The sequence below is a fragment of the Stomoxys calcitrans genome, chromosome 2, assembly GCF_963082655.1.
Source record: "Stomoxys calcitrans chromosome 2, idStoCalc2.1, whole genome shotgun sequence".
In the NCBI taxonomy this organism is placed as follows: Eukaryota; Metazoa; Arthropoda; class Insecta; order Diptera; family Muscidae; genus Stomoxys; species Stomoxys calcitrans.
The window spans coordinates 160,489,743-160,516,067 of record NC_081553.1 but is presented as its reverse complement, the minus strand read 5'-3'; the positions used below and the strand labels follow the sequence as shown (position 1 = coordinate 160,516,067).

Here is a 26,325-nt window from a genome sequence, read left to right as displayed (position 1 = left end):
ATATAGCTGTCATAGAAACAGATCTGGGGACTTGACTTCTTGACCTTCTAGAGGGCGCAATTCCTATCCGATTTGGCTGAAATTTTGCATGACGTATTTTATTTTTACTTTCAACAAATGTGTTTAAAAAAAGGTTTAAATCGATCCATAACCTGATATAGCTGCCAAATAAACCGATCTGGGATTTTGACTTCTTGAGCTTCTAGAGGGCGCAATTCTCTTCCGATTTGAAAGAAATTTTGTACAACTGCTTCTCTTATGACCTTCAACATACGTATGTAATAGGCTCTGAATCGATCAATAGCTTGATACAGCTCAGATATAAACCGAACTCCCGATTTTGCTTCTTGAGCCCCTACAAGGTGCAATTCTTATCCGAATGGACTGAAATATTACAAAATGATGTCTACAATGTTTAGCATTCATTTACCGTCCGGATCAGACTATAACTTGATATAGTTGCAATAGCTTAACAGTTCTTATTCAATATTATTTGTTTGCCTAAAATGAGATACCGCGCATAGAACTCGACAAATCCGATCCATGGTGGAGGGTATATAAGATTCGGCCCGGCCGAACTTAGCACGCTCTTACTTGTTTTGACTATTTTTTGTGTGGCTATGTCAAAGCTCAAACAAAAAAGCCCGCTTCAATTGAGGCATTGGACAACATTGAAGCATTTATTCGTGAGATACCGGCCGAAATGTTGGAAAGAGTATGCAAAAATTGGACTAAGCGGATGGATCATCGCAGTCACGGTCAACATTTGCATAAAATAATCTTCAAACATTAAATTATATGGACCGCACTATAGATTTAAATTAAGATTTCATGAATTTTTCTGAAATTTATGTTTTTTTAACTTTCCTTTATCTCTAAAAAAAGACAAAATTTATATGAAATTCTTTTAAACGCAATGAATTAAATTTCCATAAATTTTTTTAAAAATTTCTCTAAGGAGAAAATTTCAGGGAAAGGTTGACTAAAGGTAATCTTGTGTGAGATGCTTGCCCCGGATCTTCAATGGAATGTTCATAGGCAACTTTGAATTTGCACACTTTTAGAATAGTAAAGAAAGTCTAAAAAATTGAAATTTTATGGCAAATTTGAATTTGCAAACTTTCAGAATGCTATGGAAACTATAAAAAATCGGATTTTCAATTAATTTTAAGAGTAAATTTGATTGAAATTTGGATTTTTTTCTCGAAATTGGATAATAAATGCAGCTGTTATTGACTTAAGACCCTTAATCAGCAGTTCGGTTTATATGAAAATATAGTCCGATTTGCCCCATTCAAGAACTTAACCAGCATATAAAAATTTCAGCTCAATACCTCAATTTTTGAAGGTTGTAGCGTGGTTACAACACACGGACACTCAGGAGATCGGACAGACACGTGAACATCGTTAGATAGCCTTTAAATTTTAGTACGATCAAGAATATATATTTTGTAAGTTCGGAAATAGATATTTCGATTTGTTGCAAACGGAATGACTAAATGAATATACACCCTATTCTATAGTGGTGGGTATAAAAATACAAATTCGTTAAATACCTACCAAAACCAAAATGGGCCGTCCAAACCCTTAAAGTTGAAAGTAAATCCTACCAAGTTTGCTAGAGAAATCCCAAAACACCAATGCTTGGTAGAACCTACGTCTAAATCTCTACCATTATGGTCAGAGCCGTAATGTTCGATTTGTCCCTCCCAAGAACTTAACTTACATTAAATATATAACCTTATCTTACACAAGATTACCAAATATGTTCAAATGTGTCCGCATAGCGAAAAATTATTTCTAAATGTAAGGCGGTTTAATGTTTATTTGTTTCTGCTTTCAACTAAAGTTTAACATCGTGATTTTAGTTTTTTTTTTTTTTTTTTGCTGACGCCGATAGTTGAAATGTCCTTTCCATACCAACTACAATTCGATTATGTGCTTTGAATGAATTAACTTTCTATGAGATTTATATTCAAGAGTCGTATTAAAAAAAACACACAAAAAATGCAAATATTGTTTGAAACTAAATGAATTATGCTTTCCAAATAAATGGAACAAATTTCATTTCGGTTTAATTGAGTTATTTGGCGTAAAGTTTAAATTACTTTTAAAAATTTTCCAATGAATGGGAACAAATGCTTGGACGCTGGCCGATTTTTTTTATGACTCCTGGCGCAAAAGGGTTGAAAAGTTAGATATTGTACTTAACTCAGAGGTAATCGTCTATATGTAAATATAGCCAATATTTCAAATGCATGAACAATTTATTGCTCAAAGTGGTCTTTCCGGCTGTATGGGATGTAATGTTGCCCGTTATGCGACTTGAATGTTGATATAAATCTTAAAACCTATGGTAAAGTTCCTTGAAGTCGATTCATATATTCAAATATAGCTCCCATATATTTATATGTATTACCAAATTAAATTTCGACCTTGTCGAAATTGGATCAAAATCGGATCAGAGCCATTCTCATATCCCTATTAATTGATTTGTTTTGTGTTTTTGTTATCTACCCCTCAGATCCTTTCCGTGCCGAAATCAGTGCAAAAATTTTACTCTTCTGTCAAAGGATTTTAATGGAGTCCGATTTCGACAGCCCACATGTCCGTTTGGGGTTTTCTCGCAGCCTAAAGACTTACCAAGTTTAGATTTTAGATTCGTACTGTACTCAATTTGTCTTTTTCGTTGTATTTTTAGTGAAGAACTTTTCAGACAGTTGGTCCCAAATTATATGTATATATACATACTAGCCGAACCCGCCCCGCTCCGCTGTGCCTTCTTTAACTCTCCAATATCTTTTTAGGGTGGGGACACTTCGCCCTAAATACGGATATCGAATTCGTGCCATTGTAGCCTATGACGCTGATAGCGTTCGAATCCTGGCGAGAAAATCGGACGAAGCGTATTTATCCCCTCTTAATATTGGTGACATATGCTTGGTACTATGCCATGCATGGCAATTTAAAAAAAATTTCCCCAAAGAGGTGTCGCACTGCGGGAAGCCGTTCGGACTCCCTATAAAAAAAAGATCCCTTATCATTGAGTTTAAACTTGAATCGAAAAGCACTTATTGATGTGTGAAAATTTGCCCCTTCTCGGTTCCTGGTGGTAATAATCTTCCTTAGGGAAATGTTCTCATTAGGGGAGGAATGGCACCTCAGATATTTCGACTCAAATATGAATATAAAATTCGTGCTGCACTTCCAAATCCCTGTAATTTGAGCCGCATATTGCCATGGCCTGTAAATATGAACCGTTTGGAGGATGTTTTGGGGCCCGACCGGCCACCGGCACTTTGCACTGAAAATAGATATCAAATTCGTTCTTCAGTTTAGATTAGGGGGTGCTTTAGGGCGTACCCCAAAACACTTGGCCTCAAAACTGGATATCAAATTCGTTTTCTATTCTCAAATACCTTTCATTTGAGACTCATATTGTCATAATGGGTCAAATAACCCATTTAACGTATCTTTAGGAGGAAAAGCGCCACCTAGACTTGAACGCAAATTTTAATGTCATATTCGTAGTCTACACCCTAATACATTTCATTTGAGTCCCATATTGCCATGGTCGGCTAATATGCCCATTTGGTGGTATTTGGAGGTGGGCAACCTCCCATTACTTGGACCTAATATTTTATGCCATATTTGTAATCTACTGCCTAATACTTTTCATTTGAGTCCCATATTGATATGAACTTCGAATATATCTGTTTAGAGGAGTTATGGGGTGGGGGGGGGGATTGCACTGTGTACTTGGACCCAACTTTTAATACAATATTCGTTTTCTGCTCACCAATACCTTTCATTTGATCCTCTTATTGTTTTTGAGGGGTGGCGTGACCCCCTATACTTCGATCTGATTTGGTATGCCAGATTCGAAATATACTCCCGAATAACTTTCATTTGAACCTCATATTGAAATAAACGTCCAATATGTCTTTTTGGGGGGATTTTAGGGTTGTGGCGGCCCGATGGTTACTTAGACTCAAATTTTAATACCATATTCGTATTCTACTCTTCAATACCTTTCATTTGATACCTATATTGTCCCAATCGGTCTACTTTTGATTTTGGCTTATACTTTTGGCATAAGGGAAAGGGTCCGTCCCCTTTCCGATACCGAAAAATTATATAGCCTATGTTATACCAATTTCGTGTTTTTGGGGTACCATAAGGTGGCATACAAAATTTCGCTTAAATCCGTGCACGTATCTCCAAGATCTGCCGTTTTTGAAAATTGGGGCATGGGGAAGGGTCAGCTAGTGTTCTATTTCGGCCTCCGCAAGACGCAATTGTTCTCCGATTTAGCTTAAAATTTTGAAAGTAATGTTCTGTTATGACTTTCAAGAACCGCAATTTGAATAGCAATAAAACTAAAGGGTGGTATTTTGAAAGCTATACAAAAGTTTTTCAAAAAAAAAAAAAAAAAACACATTAAATTAAAAAAAAACTTATGAAATCTTTATTTGAATCGATAGTACGGTCATGCAAATGTTGACAATGACTGCGCCTCAAACGGACCATCCGCTTAGTCCAATTTTGGCGTACTCTTTCCAACATTTCGGCCTGAATCACACGAATAAATGCTTTAATGTTGTCTTCCAATGCGTCAATTGAAGCGGGCTAGTCTGTATAGACATGAGCTTTAAATTACATTACATCGCACTATCCAGGCGGACAATTGACCGGTCTCGAACGTGAAATAAAATGTTCACCGAACTCGCCTGCAGCATGTAGCACAGTCTTGTTGAATCCACATGTCATGCAAGTCAAGCTCTAGCACTTTGGATATCATCTCATTATAGCGCTCACCCTTCACAGTTATGTTACGATTCGCATCATTTTTGAAGAAGTACGGTCCAATGATGCCACCAGCCCATAAACCGCACCAAGCTGTGACTTGACTCTGGATGCATTGGCATCTCTTGCAATGCTTCTGGCTGATCTTCTCTCCAAAATCGACAATTCTGCTTATTTACGTACTCATTGAGCCAAAAATGAACTTCGTCGTAAAATGTAAGAAGCGCGAAGAATTTTCTTAGCAAAGCACGAGTTTTAATAATAAAAGTCAATAGTTTGCAAAGTTCGTTTGTAAGACTATTTATGGTTAAATTATAGACCAAACTGAAGATGTTTGATAGTGAAACGAAACGTACGTTAGCTGTTTAAATCAGTGTTGCCAAAAAGATAATAGCTAAAAAATCACCAATCAAATGTCGAAAACATCGTAATTTTTAATGGGGGTGTTTAGCACATCTCCTAGAGGCCTTTTTACGTTTTGGCCCTGGAGTACTGTCCAAATCCGTCTATAACCTTATAAACCGATGGATTTGTATATGGTTTGGCAAAATTTGGTACGTAAAGTTCAACTATGCCCTTCAACTTAGTTCATTTAGTGTAATTTTGTTTTCAAAATCCATGGTGGTGAGTTCCCAAGAAATTAGCATGTTCTCACTTGATATCGATGACATTACCAGTCATTGACGGTACTAAAACTACAATACAAGAAGAAACACATTAATGCACATATTCACAAAACTTATTGCAGCCTAAAAAGTATGTTTTTTGAGAGGTCTTTAAAGCATATCTGTGAAATAAACCTACTTTAAAGCTGCAGTAAGATTTGTGTATATGGACATAATTGTTTAACAATGACGGTTTAAAGGTATTTGTAATTGCAAGATATTGGTGTAATTATTGTGGCAGTGAGTGACAAATTACTGTGCCAGTGACGCAAAATTTTGAAAAACTCCTTAATGGCAGAGGCACTGCCTTAAAATTTCAAATAATTGGTAAATGAGTTTCAAAAACGTGATGTGTTAAAAAGAGGTGGCGTTCTGCAGAGAGATTTTTAATCCGGGTAAAATGAGTTTTTTTCCTTTGCTTGATCTGGCGAACTGCACAATATTATATAGATAAGAAATATTTTAAGTCACTCAAGGACAGCTACGATATGGTTATCCTTTAGGCGATTGATGATCTTCGTCTGTTTCCAGTGAAGCGGCAGATCTTGAGCCCCGGATTAGGCTTGGAATGGACTCAAAAGACGGAACAGCTGAGGTAGTGGTATCAGGCCGTAGCAAGTTGTCTGTCCTCGACTGATGGAGCAGCTGTGATAGGTTCCACTAGGCAACAAACGACTGGTCTGCAGGGGCTTTTGATGAAGACACCTTGATCGAGTTTTGAGGCCGAACCTATTTTATCTTCGCATGACTAAAATTTGCCCATGCCATTGGCCAATACGTTCTTTGAAGGCGAATTTCCTAAAACTCTCACCGATAAGGAGTGTGGTTTCCTTAATTGGGTCGGAGATTCGGGTCGGGTTGGGTCTTATCGGGGTCGGGTTTTACACATCAATACTACCGTAAAAAAAGTGATTAATAACTAAATAACTTACTAAAGGCTGCCTTACGGCAGGCCGGGAATTAATAAATCTACAAAAATGGGTCAATAATATTGTAATATATATGTAAAAGCGGTAGCGTAGACGACGCGGCTATTTCGGCTTAGGGAAGGAAATCCGATTAAACAGGAACTAGTTTTTTTCAGCAGGAGATACAAGTTACCCACAATGGCACTTTCTTTGGGAGAGAGAACCTTCCATTTGCTGAAAGTGCAAATTAGCTGGGTGTTTTGCTGGTAGGGACATTGAACTCAAATAGTTTTTCAAAAGGCTACTCTTGTCCTTTTCAACTGCATGAGAGCCAGTGGCAAAACTTGGGGTTTAAACCGCATGTCATGCATTTGGTGTATACTGTAGTTGCTAGACCTATAATTCTACATCTAATTCCTCTGGACATCGTGGCTAGACATATTGGTGTGGCCACTGCTGTTAGTTTAGGATTATCTTCCCATCATCTTCCCCTCATGCACTACACATGCTGTCACTTGCCGCACCGATTTAACATAAGTGAGCTCGTAGTCCTATGTGCCCTGTTATGATACCAAAAGCAATACTGATCTTCTTCTTGCTTCCTTTCAGCAATAGCTTCCTTTTCTCACGGTCTGGATGACTCCCATAGGATTTTCGTCGTCCTACCCACCGTTTCGCTGTTGCACACTGTTTCATGCGCATTCGTTGCCCACTCCCTTAACTCGGACTGCGTTGACCCGAAAGGCTTCGGGTTAACCAAGTTTATTGACGGCAGTCCTCTGGCCTTCACCGCCAAATCTCCTGCCCTTTCATTTCCACTTACTCCGTTATGGCCCAGCACCCAATCGATGCGGATTTTGCCATCCTCAAAGAAGTCGTTAATCTCCTTCTTACACTGAAAGACTGTTCGTGACCTTACTGTCCTGGTTGTTATTGGCCTTATGACAATTTTACTGTCGGTAAAGATGTTCACACTCGACGTCCTCACGTTAGCAACACACCACTTAACGCATTCCGTGTTCGCCCGGATCTCCGCCTGCAGGACCGTATTATGGTCAGGCAGTCTAAAACAGATCTCATTCCAGGGGTTTTCAATGAAAACCCCTAGGCCCACTCTGTCCTCTAGCTTTGATCCATCCGCGTAACATGCTCTTCCAGATGAAAGATGGATGTTACCGCCAGTCAAGGTTTATCTCAGGTATCCCATCGGAAACCCCTTCCCTTCCTTCCAGATTTCCTTTCGTCGCCTCCATTATACCGCGATGGTATGAGCTGCTCCTATTCTCAATCCATTCTCCCATCGCCTTAAGTCTCATAGCCACTGTGGCTGCCTCACACTTAATTTGTATGTCAATGGGTCGGATATCGAGAATAGTCTACAGTGCGCCAGTGGGCGTGGTCCTCATCGCTCCGCCTATGCCAAGACAACCTGTTGTATGGTCCTTATGATGCACTTTTTCTCCCTAGCATTCCACCAAAATGCATCCATATTAAATATCTGTAGACGAACGGACGGATGGACATGGCTACATCGACTCAGTGCATCGAGACGATCAAGAGCATAAATACTTTATGGGTTCTTAGACAAATATTTCGAGGTGTTACAAACGGAATGACTAGATTAGTATACCCCATCCTATGGTGGAGGGTATAAAATCGTTCTAGTTATACCCTCCACCATCGGATGGGGGTATACTAATTTCGTCATTCTGTTTGTAACTACTCGAAATATTCGTCTGAGACCCCATAAAGTATATATATTCTTGATCGTCTTGATATTTTACGTCGATCTAGCTATATCCGTCCGGCCGTCCGTCCGTCCGGCTGTCTGTCGAAAGCACGCTAACTTTCGAAGGAGTAAAGCTAGCCGCTTGAAATTTTGCACAAATGCTTCTTATTAGTGTAGGTCAGTTGGGATTGTACATCGGCCATAACGGTCCATGTTTTGATATAGCTGCCATATAAACCGATCTTGGGTCTAGACTTCTTGAGCCTCTAGAGTGCGCAATTCTCATCCAATTGGAATGAAATTTTGCAAGACGTGTTTTGTTATGATATCCAACAACTGTGTTAAGCATGGTTCAAATCGGTCTATAAGCTGATATAGCTGCCATAAAAACCGATCTGGGGACTTTATTTCTTGAGCTTCTAGAGGGCGCAATTCCTATCCGATTTGGCTGAAATTTTGCACGAAGTATTTTATTATGACTTTCAATAACTGTACCAAACATGGTTCAAATCGAAACAAGGTTCAAATCGGTTCATAACCTGATATAGCTGCCATATAAACCGATCTGGGATTTTGACTTCTTGAGCCTCTAGAAGTTGTAATTATTTTCCGATTTGCCTGAAATTTTGTACGATGGATCCTCTCATGACCATGAACATAAGTATTTATAATGGTCTGTATCGGTCTATAGCCTGATACAGCTCCCATATAAATCGATCTCTCTATTTTCCTTCTTGAGCCCCCGTGGGGCGCATTTCTTAATCGAATTGGCTGACATTTTACACAGGTCTCCAACATATAATTTAATTGTGGTCCGAACTGAACCATATCTTGATATCGCTCTAATAGCAGAGCAAATCTTTTCTTTTTTCCTTTTTTTGCCTAAGAAGAGATGCCGGGAAAAGAACTCGACAAATGTGATCCATGGTGAAGGGTATATAAGTTTCGGCCCGACCTAACTTAGCACGCTTTTATTTTTTGTTTTTGAGTAATATCTCCCTTTTGTGTAAATTATCAAGAAATACTCATTTTTTCAATTTTTTTAAATTTCCCCAACTGCCCAGAATGCTTTATCTGAATGTGTCACTTTACTATCTGTTCGATAACATTATATAGACAATTTCATAGGACATCAAACCATCATATACTAGCGAGATATACCATATGTGTAGCCTTTCACCAAACTGCATTGCTCGGATTCAGAAATTACATTTTCTCATGCAACACAAATTGCATTATACCAATTCATGCAGAAGTAATACAAATATCATTTGTTTCCTTTCAGCTTTGTTGGCTGCTACGCTCAGGACGTATCAGAGGGCTGGCTGTGATTCTGAACAACTGTCGCTTAGTTGTCCGCGCGGAACAAGCATCTCGATTGAGCTGGCTCAGTATGGACGAGCAGGAGGTAAGAATAATTTCAAATAAGAAACATACATACATACAAACAGACATCCAATGTTTCATACATAGACGCTATGTATGGACATCACAAACATATACATATGTACATACATACACTTTCCAACTCTATCCGTATAAACAATATCCTTTGCATGACAATCTGTGTATACACGCAGAAAACATATTCTGAACCTCAACAATTTTCCTTGTCTGGGGAATGCTACTGGTTATATCAACGTTTTTCAACTATTTCTATCGGTAGATCCAAGCATATAGTTATGTCTTAAAATCCGAACTACGGAACTTTCCCCATTTCTGTAATATAAAACGTTTACATATTAAATATTACATTTTCAGCAGTGGTATTGAGCAATAAGCGGTAGTTAGCAATAACCAATAAAGAATAATAACACAATAATAATAATTTAATTTTGTGTTCGTTCGATGTTGTAATTTTTAAAAAACAAAATAATCGGTGAAAGATTTGCGATAGAAATTGAATATATATAGAAGCCGTTTTTATACTCACCACCGAAGGATGGGTGTATATTCATTTTGTCATTCCGTTTGCAACACATCGAAATATCCATTAAATCCATAAATCCATAAAAATCTAAGATGATCTAGACATGTCCGTCCGTCTGTCCGAGTTTGTGTTGAAATCACGGTACAGCCTTCAAAAATAGAGACATTGAGCTAAAACTTTGTATAGATTATTTATTTTTTTTTGTCCATAAGCAGGTTAAGTTCTAACATGGGCTATATCGGACTATATCTTCATATAGCCCCCGTATAGACCGATCCACCGATTTAGAGTCTTAGGCCCATAAAAGCCACATTTATTATCCGATTTTGCTGAAATTTGGGACAGTGAGTTGTGTTAAAACCTCCGATATCCTTCGTTAATTTGGCCAAGATCGGTCCAGATTTGGATATAGGTGTCATATAGACCGATCCTCAGATTAAGTGTCTTAGGCCCATAAAAGCCACATTTATTTTCCGATTTTGCTGAAATTTGGGACAGTGAGTTGTGTTAGACCCTTCGACACCATTCTTCAATTCGGGCCTGATCGGATCAGATTTGGATATAGCTGCCGTATAGACCGATCTCTTGATTTAAGGTATTGCGCCCATAAATGGCGCATTTATTGTCCGATGTCGCTTAAATTTTATAAAGTGAGTTAAATTAAGCCCCTTGATATGCTTCTGCAATATGCCATAGATCGGTCCAGATTTGGATATAGCTGTCATATAGACCGATCTCTCGGTTTAAGTTTTGGGGCCATAAAAGGCGCATTTATTGTCCGATGTCGCCGAAATTTGGTACAGTGAGTTAAGTTAAGCCCCTTGATATGCTTCTGCAATATGCCATAGATCGGTCCACATTTGGATATAGCTGCCATATAGACCGATCTCTCGGTTTAAGTTTTGGGGCTTTAAAAGGCGCATTTTTCGTCCGATGTCGCTGAAATTTCAGACAGTGAGTTGTGTTAGGCTCTCCGACATCCTTCGTCAATTTGGCCTAGATCAGTCTAGATTTGAATTTAGCTGCCATATAGACCGATTTCTCGATTTAAGGTTTTGGGCCCAATAAAGTCGCATTTATTGTCCGATTTCGCCGAAATTTGGGACAGTGCGATGTGTTATGCTTTTCGACATTTTTCGGCAACTTGGCTCAAATCGATCCAGATTTGGATATAGCTGCCATATAGACCGATGTCTCGATTTAAATTCTAGGCCCCATAAAAGGCTCATTGTTAATTTGATTTCACTGAAATTTGACACAGTGACTTATGTTAGGCTTTTCGCCATCCGTGTCGTATATGGTTCAGATCGTTTATTTTAAGATATAGCTACTAAAAAGACCAATATTTTGTTATACACAATTGATCAATGACTTGTACTTATTAGTATTTGGTCCAAATCGGAACATATTTCGATATAACTCCTATGGGACATAAGGTATGCAATTTTCACCGGATTTTGATGAAAGGTGTTTTACATATATACGCGAAGTGGTGAGTATCCAAAGTTCGGCCCGGCCGAATTTAACGCCTTTTTTCTTGTTACTTATTAATAATTGCAATAGTATTACGAAAGACTACTGTGTTAATATTTTCGAATTATCTCATTATTCTCAAAATGGAATACCAAGGAGTTATCTTTGTACATTTTATATGCCCTCGCTACTAGTCCTTTTTATGAAGTTTAAAAAAAAAATAATTCCCATTTTTTACCTTAAGAAATTTTCATAAATATCTATTTTGTTTCCTTCATGTAATTACCCCCAATATGATGCCAAAATCTTTCGTTAATATGGAATGGGACGAGCCAATCGATATGTTTACTTTCTCAGCTATTTCCCTAATGGTGATATGACGATTAATCAATACTATTTTCTTCACTTCATTGACGTTTTCCTCTGTTGTTGACCATCACATCTTCTCACCTCCTCTGCAAATATTTGTACCAACGATTTATGTGTAATAAGCAAAATTCGAAGAGGAACCAAAAAGTGCCCATACAAACAGCTTTAAAAAATTAACTACACATTCAAAATGGGCGACCTTGTCAGCCTTAATAATAAATATGTGTACTAGAGTGTCCCAAAAACAAAAAGTATTTTGTTTTTGAAGCGCATACGCTTCAGTACTTCCCCTTTGTTCCATGTAGTTGTTTTCAAGGAATTCAGTTGATTATTATGGGTATGCCCTTCACTATTTGCAATAATGTTGTTCTCTGTTATATCATGGGACAGTCTAATAAATTCCAACATATGTAAGGTAAGGTTGAAAAGAGCCGTATATCCACTATGGATATACACCTAAGCCACTAATCGGCTTGTTGCCCTTTGTAAATACTAAAAAGTAACCTCGAAGAAGAAAGTCTAAGTCAGGAATTCCGTGCTACTTAGGTTAGGAAAGAGTGGCAGTCCTTTACAGACTCACTTAGACAATTTTAAGTCCATTGTGATACCACAGTAGCGACAGACCAAGGCTTCTGGCGGGAATCGAACCCACGACCCCTGCACTGGTAATCCAAGCACACTACCAACTCGGCTACAGAGGCGCCCGTGCTACTAACAAAATCAATAATTGTTTTCCATTGTGTCCCCACCCAAGTGCCGGTGTCTGTTGACCGCGAAGGCCGGGCAATGACATAGAAAACGCTCCAAAGTCTCATCATCGTCTCCAAATGACCAACACATGCTATCACTTGGCACATATGTGAACACAACATTTGCTCCGAAACTTTTTTTACAGACTTACGTCGCACGCAGTCCACCAAACTATTGAGGCCTAAGTAAGAATTGGTCTAAACACGCTCCTGTAGAGCCAGTGGACTATCCGCCGATTCAGGCCCACTTCGAGCCTAGGGCCCTACATAGTGCCCAACATCTGTGAGCCTTCTTGGTACGCTCCTGAATGTGATACTTCCAATTCAGTTTCCTGTCCAAGATCACTTCTATGTATTTGACCTTGTCAGATATGGAAATGGTTCTATTGACGAAACGTGTTGCGTCAAATTGTCCCGTCTCACAGATTTAAGTCTTCTTTGGCTTAACTAGCCCAGCCGTATAGCATCTACAAGCCCAGTCGTATGGCATCTACAAGACCCTTTCCGCTCTTTTGCATCGCTTACTTGGAACCTTACTTTTTAGAAGCACTATTACATCGTCTGCGTAGCAGACGGATTGAAATCCCTCCTCAGTCAGCGTCAGTAAAAGGTTATTTAGGGTGGTCACCCAAAGGAGTGTCGTATTTCCTCGTCTTACCATCTTTGGGACAGTCGGTGATGACCTCGTCGTCAGCCCCCAGTTTGTTAGGCGGTATTGTGTCATATACCAATGCACGGCATGTTGTCTCAATACGAGGATCTTTGCCTTTCCGAATTTTGGAAAAGACACCCTTGGTTGCATTGTGGGCCATGCCTTTAGTCTTAGCCAAACTTATCACGGAGGCTTGATCAATACCCACCACAAGGAGAGTTCCTTTATCCTTCTCCTCGCTGTGGAAGACTTCCCATTTCTCTGCGACCAAACCTTGGTTTTGCTTGCCCAAGAATTCGAGCATGCGTTCCGTCGCGAATTTGCAGCCCTAATGACTTTGTGAGCTGGGGGTGTCCATTTTTTAACCAGTTCAAGCTTTGCGCCCCATTGAGTGTGGATACTTCCGACGAACTCTTCGACGGTATCAATATATTTTGCTGAAGCAAAGCGCAGCGTAAAGATGTCCACTCCAAACTCGCAGCTCATTATTTTTATGGGTGGACCCTCTTCAAAGTTCCACACATGTTCGAAAACCCGCTCGTTAACCATATCCTCCACTTGGGACCGATTATCTGGTGGAATTCTATATTAATGACTGCATAAATCAGCTCATCTCTGTTGTTCTCCTTTGTCACTCGGGCGTAAGGAGCTGCCCTCCATTCGCCTTTCAGCTACCATCTTCCCCTTCCCTGATGGCTGTATTGTCCTTTTGGATCTCACAGTCTTCCATGAAGACTCAGGAGCCGTGCGCGCTTCCTTAAAAGCTTAAAGGCTGGGGATGAACTTAAAGGCTGGGGATGAACTGTACATCCCTCTGGTTTGAGCCTACTCCTGAAATGTTTAAAATTTTTTCGTAATAGGTACTTATTCCGAGAAACAGATATTTTTCTTGAGGATGTACTGTACTCAACGCAACAAAGCAATCGAAAATCGTATATACATAGACTGACAAAGCTCCAAATACAATAAATTTTCAATAAACTTTCGCTGTGTTTTTTTTTAGTACCATATAGTGCAAATCGCGGTTAATCGGTTATCGAAACTATCCAGGACAACGTTGCAATGAAACTTTATCCAAAACATGTAACTTGTAATGGACAGGATTAAAATTAAATCGTGACATTTATATATTTTTTCATGGGTTACACCCGTAATAATATCGACATCGGCTTACGATACTTGTTAATGTGTGAGTATCATTTAATATTGGTCCGATCTGGATGACACGATTTTGATGGGTTCTGAGCTCTCACAGTTCCAAATTTCGTCGCAATCGGGTTATAAGCGTACATTTTCTGAGTACCTGAGCCTAATTCAGGAGTTCGCTCAATATGCCACCTACATTCAAATATGATCCGATATGAACCAGATGTGGAATCAGGTGAGATCGCATCATCCAAGTGTGGTCATATCATAACCATATCCTACATGGATTTTGAGCAATTAATCAGACAACTTATCTTATATTTGTATTACCTTATATTATGCGATTGAAACTGTGATATCGTTTGAATTAGAAATTTTTATGTGACTACTTTATGTCTGATTTTTCTGAGTGGGAAATTTCTCTTTTGTATTACAATTCACAGATTTAAGTGACCACAGCCTATGCCCACCACTATCCCAAGAAGATTTGACAACCACCGGCAGTAGTTCCGGCGATGGAAATGCTGGCCTCATTGGGACTGGCAGCAACACCGGCGTCATACATAGCGGCACCCAAATCGAAGTGAAGCCTCCGGAGTCGTGTACAGTAAGCGGATTACAGGTGAGCAACATAATTGAAAATACCTTCATGTGGCATTTGTGTGTCAAGAGTTTTGTGCAAAATGTAAAGACTTGCCGAAGCAACTGGCGAACAATATCAGTGATGCTACTCGTTTTATTAAACGGATGATTGTTATTCGTTCAGCAATCCCACGGCAACGACTACAACAGATATGAAACCTTTTCGCAAATATTGACTGTGTACGGTCAATATCTGAATGTGTGCTCAGGAGAAGTACGCACATAGACACACGGAAAACAATGCATAGTAAAACTATGGCTCCACCCAGCGGTATACATTGTGAGGGTTTCCATTTCGGGGCCTGATAGAGGCATTTGTAAAATTGAGAAATGATAGTTTATCGTTATGGCAAACAGGTGAATATATAAATATAAAAATTTGCAATGGCCAAGTTCGGCCAGGTCGAATCTTGGGCACCCTATTTGATATCTTAGATCATATACTGGCTTAATCATTTTAAATTTATAATGCTGTTCGGGGTTTTGGTGCACTACTGCAGTTAGACTAAGAAAGCTTTCTCTTTGGTCATGCGGTGGCTACGGACACTGCATAATTTTTGATTCAATGCACGAGCTAGACGACCATATGTGTACCCTGAAGAACTGAGACGGGTCATATCGAGAAGGTTACCCGACCACTGTAGTGTGTATGAAGTGGAAATCCTTGCAATTGAAGAGGTGACGGAATGGCTAAGATGTAATGCCATAACGAAGAGTGGCATGTATTCAATCGCCCTCTACTGCATTAAAAAATCGCCCTGAACTGTATTTAAAAATCACCCTCAACTGTCCCAGATCTCTCAACGAGATGGGTGAACAGCTCAGCTATTCTTGGTTAAAACGTACTACATATACCAAAATTCAGCCAAATCGAACAAACATTGAGGCTTCTAGGAGACCAAGTATTCAAAACCAAGGATAGGCTATGAAGGGGGCTATATTTATTTATGAACCCAGCAGGGTTTGATTTGCGTGAATGTCAAAAGAAACAAGCCTACATCAAGTATCATTATTCAAAAAAATCTACAATATTTTTGGCTTCTTAAAAAAATTTAATCCAATCATAGGAACTAATAAAGTCATATCGAAAAATAATTTCATATGGAAACTACATCCAAATCAGTGCTTTGCAATCCCCTACGACAATAATAAGATGTCTCCGTGCAAAATTTCAAGCGGATATCTTTATTTGTTCGACTACTACCGTGATTTCCCCAGAGGGACGAACGGATAGATATGGCTAGATCGACCCAAAATGTCAAGACGATCAAGAATACATACATATATACTTTATTTAATGAGTCTCAGATCAATGTATCTAGTCGTTGCAAACAGAGCGACAAAACTAGTATACCTCCATTAATGAGTCTCAGATCAATGTATCTAGTCGTTGCAAACAGAGCGACAAAACTAGTATACCTCCATCCTGTGGTGGTGGGTGTAATGACATGGTTAAATTTACGTTTTATTTGCAAAATTTCAGAGCAATCGCATTTTACAATAATTGCGACTTTTAGGAGCTTCTGGAGGCTATATCAGATCATTGACCATTTCAGACAGTAAATGACAGGGCTTTTGGAAGTCATACCAAAACATTCCGTTCAAATTTTCAGCCAAATCGGCACTACGGGTATCTTCTAGCATTCGACCGCTGTCATGATTTCCACGGACGGACGAATATTGCTAGATCGATTCAGATGTCAAGATGGTTAAGAAAATATATACTTAATTGGGTCGCAGATTGATATTTCGAACTGTTCCAATGGAATGACTTAGTATTCCCCCCATCCTATGGTGGTGGGTATAAACAAGTAAAAGCGTGCTAAGTTCGGCCGGGCCGAATTTTATAATCCCTCCATTATGGATCGCATATGTTGATTTCTTTTGCCGGTATCTTCTTTTAGGCCATCTAGGGATTAAAGAGAATAATTGCTGTCATTGGAGTTATGGTCCGATTCGGACCATAATCGAATTGAGTGTTGGAGACCATAGTTGAAGTCATTGTTTAAAATTTCAGCCAAATCGAATAAGAACTGCGTCCTCTTGGGGCTCAAGGAGTAAAATAGGGAGCTGTATCAGGCTAAAGACCGATTCAGATTATATTTAACCCTTATATTAAAGGTTATGGGAGAAGCCGTTGTATTAAATTTCAGCCAAATCGGCAGAGAATTGCGCCCTCTAGTGGCTCAAGAAGTCATGATCCAAGATCGGTTCATATGGCAGCTATATCAAAACATGGACCGATATGGCCCATTTACAATCCCAACTGACCTACACTAATAACAAGTATTTGTGTAAGCGGCCAGCTTTACTCCTTCGAAAGTTAGCGTGCTTTCGAGAGACAGACGGACAGACGGACGGACGGAAAGACGGACTGACATGGCTAGATCGACTTAAAATGTAGATGAAAATTTCGATGAGTTACAAACAGAATGACGAAATTAGTATACCCCCATCCCATGGTGGAGGGTATAAAAACTATCGATTATGGGAGTGGTATGGCTAGAGTCCTCAAATGGCGAGAATAATACATCCGTTAATGCATATCGTATATTTTGAAAGGCCTTTAATTGTTGTTGTAAGTGCTTATTGTGAAAAACTTTACAGATTCCGCTGCTGTGTACTTCAGTGTGTATATGACGACACACATTCTTTTGTAACTGGAAGCTCGCACATGTGCACTCGCATTCGATGGTCCAGCTTCGTGTCTGTTTTTCGTTATGAAATTGAGGCACCACTGATTTCGTCATAGAGTAGTGGGGAGAATATATATATATTTATATACATGTATGTAGGTACTCTTTATATTTTACAAGAAAAACCGAAAGAAGAAGGACGAAAGATAGAAAAAATTAAACGCATACCAAATAATGGCTGGAAAACACACAGATGTACATGGGTATAAATGTGTGTAAGAGTAAATCGGAAAACATGTTTGGTTCTTAATACCTTTCGTTAAAATAGAAAACTGAATCCGAGTGGGAGTTTCTAGGTGCAATGGGTATATCCTAGTTAGTTGAATTCAACAACTACTGCATTTTCGGGCCTGATTTGTTACAATTGCTACCACTGTAAATGCATATCTCAAATTCATTTTACATCCACATTTGACTCTTAAAGCAACTAGAGTCTCTGGAATCTGGCACCACTTAATGTTTTGCTTACACACAGATTTGCGCAACCACTCAGATAGCAGTATGATTTACAGTATCACATTTCAATGGTTCCCCGATACCAGAATGTTATTCCCTCAGCCACAGATTTACACAGCCACATGAAAATATGCTATTATTAGGGTGTTTCATGTGCAATACATAGTAGTGCTACGAGTTCAACTAAACAGAAAAAAGTTACCAAATTTTTTAACAATAAAAAATGTGTTTGAAATTATAATGTTTTCAATTATAAGTTAGAAACATTCATTCGATTAAAATCCTAATTGAAATTTTTAAATTAAAAAATTCGGCCGGGATTCGAACCTGGGCACACGGAGCAACAGCGAGAGCTGTTGCCGTTATCTGGCTTTCGAATCCATCAATACAACATCCAACAGATGCACTAAATCATGTTCTACCACAGAAGTAGTGTAATTGTTGCAGAAACAAAATCTGTCATTACACGAACACCTGGTTGAAAAGTCTTCTAACCAAACCTTTTCCATTTGCAAAGAAAATCTCCAATCATTGAGCTCGACTCAAAAGAGAAACAAACAGAAAATTATTTGATTCAATCTTTTTGTTAATTGAATCTGAAAATTTTTTCAATATTATAAAATGTGTAGTTGTAATTTTAATTTTGGCCGGGCCGAATCCAGGGAACCCACCACTATAGATTCTGCTAAAAATGTATATAAAATTAATTTAGTTTGGGGCATAATTTTGTTCTACATACCAACCTATATTCTGTTAAACCAGCAAAAATTGAAGCTTCTAGGCACCGAACAAGGATGATCGAGATACCGGTTTATATGGGAGCTATATCAGGTTACAGACTGATTTGCACCGTATTTGGCTCTGTTTTTAGGAGTCATAACAGAATACCATTTGCAATATTTCAGCCAAATCGGTTGAAAATTGAGGATTCCAGGGGCTCAGAAGTCAAATCTGAAGATCCATTTATATGGGAGCTATATCAGGTTAAAACCCGATTTCGACCGAACTTGACACAGTTTTTGAAAGTTTAAACAGAACACTACGAGCAAAATTTCAGCCAAATCGGACAAAAACTGCGGATTCCGGGGACTCAAGAAATCAAACAGGGAGATCGGTTTATGTAGGAGATATATACAAATCTGAACCGATATGGCCCATTTACATCCCCAACGACTTATATCTGTAAAAACTTTAAAGCTGTTAGCTTTACGCGTTCGACCGTTATCGTGATTTCCACAAACGGACGTACGGACATGGCTAGATCGACTCAGAACGTCGAGACGATCAAGAATATATTTACTTTATGGGGTCTTAGACGAATATTTCGAGTAGTTACAAACAGAATGACGAAATTAATATACCCCCCATCCTATGGTGGATTTCGAGGTGTTACAAACGGAATGACTAGAGTAGTATATCCAAATCTATGGTGGTGGGTATAAAAATGATTGAACTAATTATTTAACTCATAAAGGTAAAATTTTCAATTAAGATAATATTAAACAAGTAAAAGCGTGCTAAGTTCGGCCGGGCCGAATCTTATATACCCTCCACCATGGATCGCATTTGTCGAGTTCTTTTCCCGCCATCTCTTCTTAGGCAAAACAGGATAAAAGAAAAGATTTGCTCTGCTATTAGAGCGATATCAAGATATGGTTCGGTTTGGACCACAATTAAATAATATGTTGGAGACCTGTGTAAAATGTCAGCCAATTCGAATAAGAATTGCGGCCTTTTGGGGCTCAAGAAGTAAAATAGAGAGATCGATTTATATGGGAGCTGTATCGGGCTATAGACCGATTCAGACCATAATAAACATGTATGTTGATGGTCATGAGAAAATCCGACGCACAAAATTTCTGGCAAATCGGATAATAATTGCGACCTCTAGAGGCTCAAGAAGTCAAGATCACAGATCGGTTTATATGGCAGCTATATCAGGTTATGAACCGATTTCAACTATACTAGGCACAGTTGTTGTATATCATAACAAAAAACTTCGTGCAAGAATTCATTCAAATCGGACAAGAATTGCGCACTCTAGAGGCTCAAGAAATCAAGACCCAAGATCGGTTTATATGACAGCTACATCAGGTTATGGACCGATTTGAACCATACTTGGCACAGTTGTTGGACATCATAACGGACGGACGGAAAGACGGACGGACATGGCTAGATCGTCATAAAATGTCGCGACGATTAAGAATATACATACTTTATGGGGTCTTAGACGAATATTTCGAGTAGTTACAAACAGAATGACGAAATTAATATACCCCCATCCTATGTTGGAGGGTATAAAAATATAATAATACATTATTTAATTTTTAATTGAGAATGGCAAAACTTCTAATTGCGATTTTGATTTAATTACGCATTTGGAAAAGAAATTCAGATTCAATTAAAACAACTTAAGCTTGCTAAGTTCGGCCGGTCCGAAACTTACATAGCCTCCACCTAAATTGCCATGCTATTGGAGCCGTATCAGGTTGTGGACCGTTTCGGTTTGCATGTTGGCGACCATAGTAAAGGGTGATTTTTTAGCTATTATATTCCTGGCAACAGCAGTTTAAACAGCTCTTGGACGTTTTGTGTTTTGATTCGTTGTCAAACATCGTCAGTTTGGTCTGCAATTTAACTATGAATCGTTCATTGGCCGCCTGATCGTGCAATTTAAGACCTTTAGTCTATTTTTTTGTTAGAAATAATCTTCAAACATCAAATTATATAGACCGTACTATCAATGCATATAAAAAACTCATGCATTTTTCTGAATTTTATGTTTTTTTTTTTTGTTGAAAAACTTTCCTATATCTCTTAAGAAATTACCCTCGGATAAGAATTGCGCCCTATAGCGGCTCAGGAAGTAATATCGGAAGATCGGTTTATATGGGAGCTAAATCATATGATAGACCGATTCAGACTATATTTGGCACGCATGTTGAAGTAGTTGTTGTACAAAATTTCAGCCAAATCGGAAAAAATTGCCTATTATAGGCTCAAGAATTATAATCAGGAAATCATTTTATATGGGAGATATATCAGGTTATGAACCGATTTCAATCATACTTCAACCATTGTTGTTGGTAGTCTAAACTTCTTGCCAAATTTCAGCCAAATCAGGTAATACTTGCGCTCTCTAGATCCTGAACCTCTAGAGAGCGCAATTATTATCCGATTTGTCCAGATCTGAGATCGGTTTATATGGCAGCTTTATCAAGTTATGAACCGATTTTGACCATACTTAATACATTTGTTGGAAGTCACAACAAACACTTCATACAAAATTTCAGCAAAATTTAGAGGCTCAAAAAGCATAATCGGGAGATCGGTATATATGGGAACTATATCAACATATTATCCGATATGGTCCATTTACAATCCCAACTGACCTACACTAGTAGGAAGTATTTGTAAAAAATTTCAAGTGTCTAGCTTTACTCCTTCGAAAGTAAGAGTACTTTCGACAGACAGGCAGACGGACGGTCACGGCTAAATCGATTCAGAATGTCAAGACGATCAAGAATATTTATACTTTGTTGGGTCTCAGATCAAACGGAATGACGAAATGAGTTTACCCCCATCCTATGGTGGAGGGTAGAAAATATGTTCAGAATCAATTAAAAAATAATTGAATCAATAAATATTTTAATTGAAAATGCTCTTATGATATTATGATTCGCGAACAAAAAGTATACATTAAGAGCCGCAAGAGAAAACTATAAATAAAATTCTGTTAAAGCAGACTGACAAATGGCCAAATTAGTTCGAAATAATATGAAGCTATTTCTACTGATGTCAATAGTCTTCGTGTCTAGACCATAAAATCTCTTTGCAGAATTTTAAAATTTTCTTATTAAAATTACGATCTGCACTTTGCCGTTCGGCTCATCATTTTTACCACATCTATATATTATAAACTGGATTCATTGTAGATAAGTCCGCTTTTTGCGGGGCACTCTATGTCAATTATTTCAAATGCGGGCTAGTGGCGAATTCATTTTCACATATTTTCAAATTGCATATTTACCCACACATACGCACGATGTATTTCGAAATGCTCCAGTTAACGGTAGCATCTCCTGGGTGCTGATGTCGTAATTATGGGGGTTTGCTGCATTTCACCATATTGTGTTACGAGTCAAATTGTAGTTTAGTTAAAGAGAATTGAATGAGGGAGACGATTGTTTCATTTCGCTTAAAGATTTAATTAAATGTCCATTTTTATACCCACCACCGAAGGATGGGGGTATATTCATTTTGTCATTCCGATTGCAACACATGGAAATATCCATTTCCGACCCTATAAAGTATTCATATTCTTGATCAGCGTAAAAATCTAAGACGATCTAGACATGTCCGTCCGTCTGTCCGTCTGTCTGTTGAAATCACGCTACAGCCTTTAAAAATTGAGATATTGAGCTGAAACTTTGCACAGATTCTTTTTTTGTCCATAAGCAGGTTAAGTTCGAAGATGGGCTATATCGGACTATATCTTGATATAGCCCCCATATAGACCGATCGGCCGATTTAGGGTCTTAGGCCCATAAAAGCCACATTTATTATCCGATTTTGCTGAAATTTGGTACAGTGAGTTGTGTTAGGCCCTTCGATATCCTCCGTCAATTTGGCTCAGATCGGTCTAGATTTGGATATAGCTGCCATATAGACCGATCCTCCGATTTGGGGTCTTAGGCCCATAAAAGCCACATTTATTATCCGATTTTGCTGAAATTTGGGACAGTGAGTTGTGTTAGGCCACTCGACATCCTTCGTCAATATGGCTCAGATCGGTTCAGATTTGGATATAGCTGCCATATAGACCGATCCTCAAATTTAGGGTCTTAGGCCCATAAAAGCCACATTTATTAGCCGATTTTCCTATGATTTGGGACAGTGAGTTGTGTTAGGCCCTACAACGTCCTTCGTCAATTTGGCTCAGATCGGTTCACATTTGGATATAGCTGCCATATAGACCGATCCTCCGATTTAGGGTTATATGCCCATAAAAGATACATTTATTATCCGATTTTGCTGAAATTTAGGACAGTGCGTTGTCTTAGGCCCTCCGACGTCCTCTGTGAATTTGGCTCAGATCGGTTCAGATTTAGATATAGCTGCCATATAGACCGATCCTCCGATTTGGGGTCTTAGGCCCATAAAACACGCATTTATTGTCCGATGTCGCCGAAATTTGGGACAGTGAGTTAAGTTAAGCCCCTTAACATACTTCTGCATTATCGCACTGATCGGTCCAGATTTGGATATAGCTGCCATATAGACCGATCTCTCGGTTTTAAGTTTTGGGGCCATAAAAAGCGCATTTATTGTCCGATGTTGCCGAAATTTGGGACAAAGAGAAAAGTTAAGCCCCTCCACATATTTCTGCTATGGGACATAAGTTATGAGTTTTGCACCGGATTTTGACGAAAGGTGGTTTACATATATAGCCGAGGTGGTGGGTATCCAAAGTTCGGCCCGGCCGAACTTAACGCCTTTTTACTTGTTTAACTTGCAGTAAAACAGTGCCTGAATGAATGGCCAAACGGGTTAACACGTTAAGTTATTGGTGATTATCCCAATTTAAACGAGTCATGTTTGGCGTCGGTTTTACATGCTTGGAAGCACCTCAGAGTCAAGAATTGCTACCATTGTATGTTTCCTGGCTGTGAGAGATCCTTGTTCCATGTTCGCCGAAGAATTCTAGACTCAGACACAATTTCCTCATGATCCACCGTTGAACGCATATTAGTGATAGCCTGTTTCGCTGCCACTTTGTTTCTTCGAGAGTTTCACGAATGGTGTATCCACGAGTAGTAATAAGCAGTGTCCTTTGTACTATTATTATTTTCCCAGTTTTTCATCCGCACTCGACCGAGATGCCCAACATATTGGTTGCTCATAAAAATGTCAATAGCTCATGCTATATTTAAACATTATATTATGTCTGAGGCAGAGAGAGGGTGAGTGTTATATTCTAACTTTAAAACATTCATCATAATTTTTGGTCTAATAAACTAAACATCTTATGCGGTTATCGAAACATATTTTTCATTAAAAATTGATCTTCCAAAAAAGTATGATGTACCGCAAAGAACTTATTTAAAGGTTTACCACGCAGAAAGTGTACGTTAAATAATTCCACATTAGTGACTTACGTGTAACATTGGAATGAAGCGTGACTCAGTTAAAAACAAATAAATAACAACTTAAAAATTCGACAGTGCCGAACTTTGGATTCCCACCACCATGGATACACTTACGAATATTATACTATTTTTTTAAAACCCTACCATGTCCATAGTTATATCCAACTATGAGCCGATTTGGATCATATAAGGTTTAGATGCCGAGAAACCTTATACAAGTCTTAGATTTAAATCTAAGCGCAATCGGATAATACATTTGTCATTTATGGACTAAGGACCCTAAATAGACATGTCGGTCTATATGGAAGCTATATCTTAATATGGTCGTATGTAAGCCACACCCGGTTCTGAGGTCGAGAGTCCTAGTGCAACTCCCTGTTCCAAATTTCAGCGAAATTGCATAATAAACGTGGCTGTGGGCTTAAGACCCCAAATCGCTAGATCTCTTTATATGACAGCTATATCCAAATAAAGTTCGATCTGGACCATATTGAGTTCGTTTATCGGGAGTTTTAATACAACTAACTGTTCCAAATTTCAGCGAAATGTGGTCGGATGTTAGGAGGCTCAATATAACGAACTGCTGAAAATGTCCACAAAATTGGGAAATAAATGCGCCTGTTATGGCTCAAAGTTCCGATATGAGAAGATCGGTCTATATGCCAGCTATATCAAAATATAGATCGATTGGGATCATATTTGTAATGGATATCACGGTGTTTAATAGAACTCATTGTTCCCAATTTCAGCTAAATTGGGAAATAAATAGCTTTATTATGGGCTTAAGACTCTAAAGCGACATATCTGTCTATATAGCCGCCAATATTAAAATATGGCCTGATCTGGACCTTATTGGGATAGGATTTTGGGAGATTTAATACAACGCACTGTTTTAAATATCAGTTAAATCGGGTTATAAACGCGCCTGGTATGTCGTCAAGACCCCTCAACGGGTGATCGATCTATTGGGTTGCCCAAAAAGTAATTGCGGATTTTTTAAAAGAAAGTAAATGCATTTTTAATAAAACTTAGAATGAACTTTAATCCAATATACTTTTTTTCTAAAGCAAGCTAAAATTAGCAGCTGATAACTGACAGAAGAAAGAATGCAATTACAGAGTCACAAGCTGTGAAAAAATTTGTCAACGCCGACTATATGAAAAATCCGCTATTACTTTTTGGGCAACCCAATATATGGCAGATATACCTTAATACCATATCCTTTTCATGAAATTTTCCAAAACCAAATCGCAAAATAGCTGTTATACGGCTTCGATAGCCGCACAAATTCTTTCTTTGAACTCCAAAGGAAGAAGTTGCAAGGCGTTAAATCACAGATATAACTAGACCTGAAAATCCGGGATTTGAAGCGGAGCAGAGTGGAGCGTGGAGCGCAGCGGTTCAGGATTATTTTTGTAAGAGCGGGAGCGTTTTTTTTAAACCCGGAGCGGAGCGATTTAAAATTTCAAAATCCGCTTCGACAAAAAAAATCATTAAAATACACATTTTTTTGGTTTACAAACTTGTTATTTTGGCGAATTAAAACAAAAACTTATTTAATTATTTATTTAAGATGAGATAACTGTAGAGTTAATTTTCGTTAAGTCGTTATCGAATACGAGAACAGGTTTGTACCAGTCTTAAAAAGTTTCATCTTAAAGTCAAAAAAGAGAAAACGAGCTGCTTCTATAGGGGCAATTGACACGGATTCAGACCATACTTGGCAGGGATGTTGGAGGTTTTAGGAGACATCATTATGTATAATTTCAGTAGGTGCCATCTTGACGAGTAGAATTTAAATCGGGAGATCGGATTATACCGGAGTTGGAGGTGTTAGGAGATATTATACAAAATTTCACCCAAATCGGATAAGAATTGCGTCCCTTATGGGCGCACGTAGTTTATATGGGGTTTGTAAATGGTTATGGACCGATTGAGATTCTACTTTGTGAAAA

General features: G+C 38.6%; 1 protein-coding gene across 4 annotated transcripts in view; it reads left to right on the top strand.

Annotated features, from left to right (window-relative positions):
- The window catches only part of LOC106082814 (protein eva-1), a 421,699-nt gene that overhangs the window by 271,890 nt on the left and 123,484 nt on the right, over window positions 1-26,325 (top strand). For 3 of the 4 annotated variants that reach the window (XM_059362193.1, XM_059362192.1, XM_059362195.1), the window contains 2 exons: window positions 9,394-9,516; window positions 14,871-15,049. In XM_059362193.1, the coding sequence (XP_059218176.1) occupies window positions 9,394-9,516; window positions 14,871-15,049 (302 nt within the window). Of the gene's footprint in view, window positions 1-9,393; window positions 9,517-14,299; window positions 14,471-14,870; window positions 15,050-26,325 lie in introns of those variants that run through there. The other variant, XM_059362194.1, reaches the window with a different exon arrangement.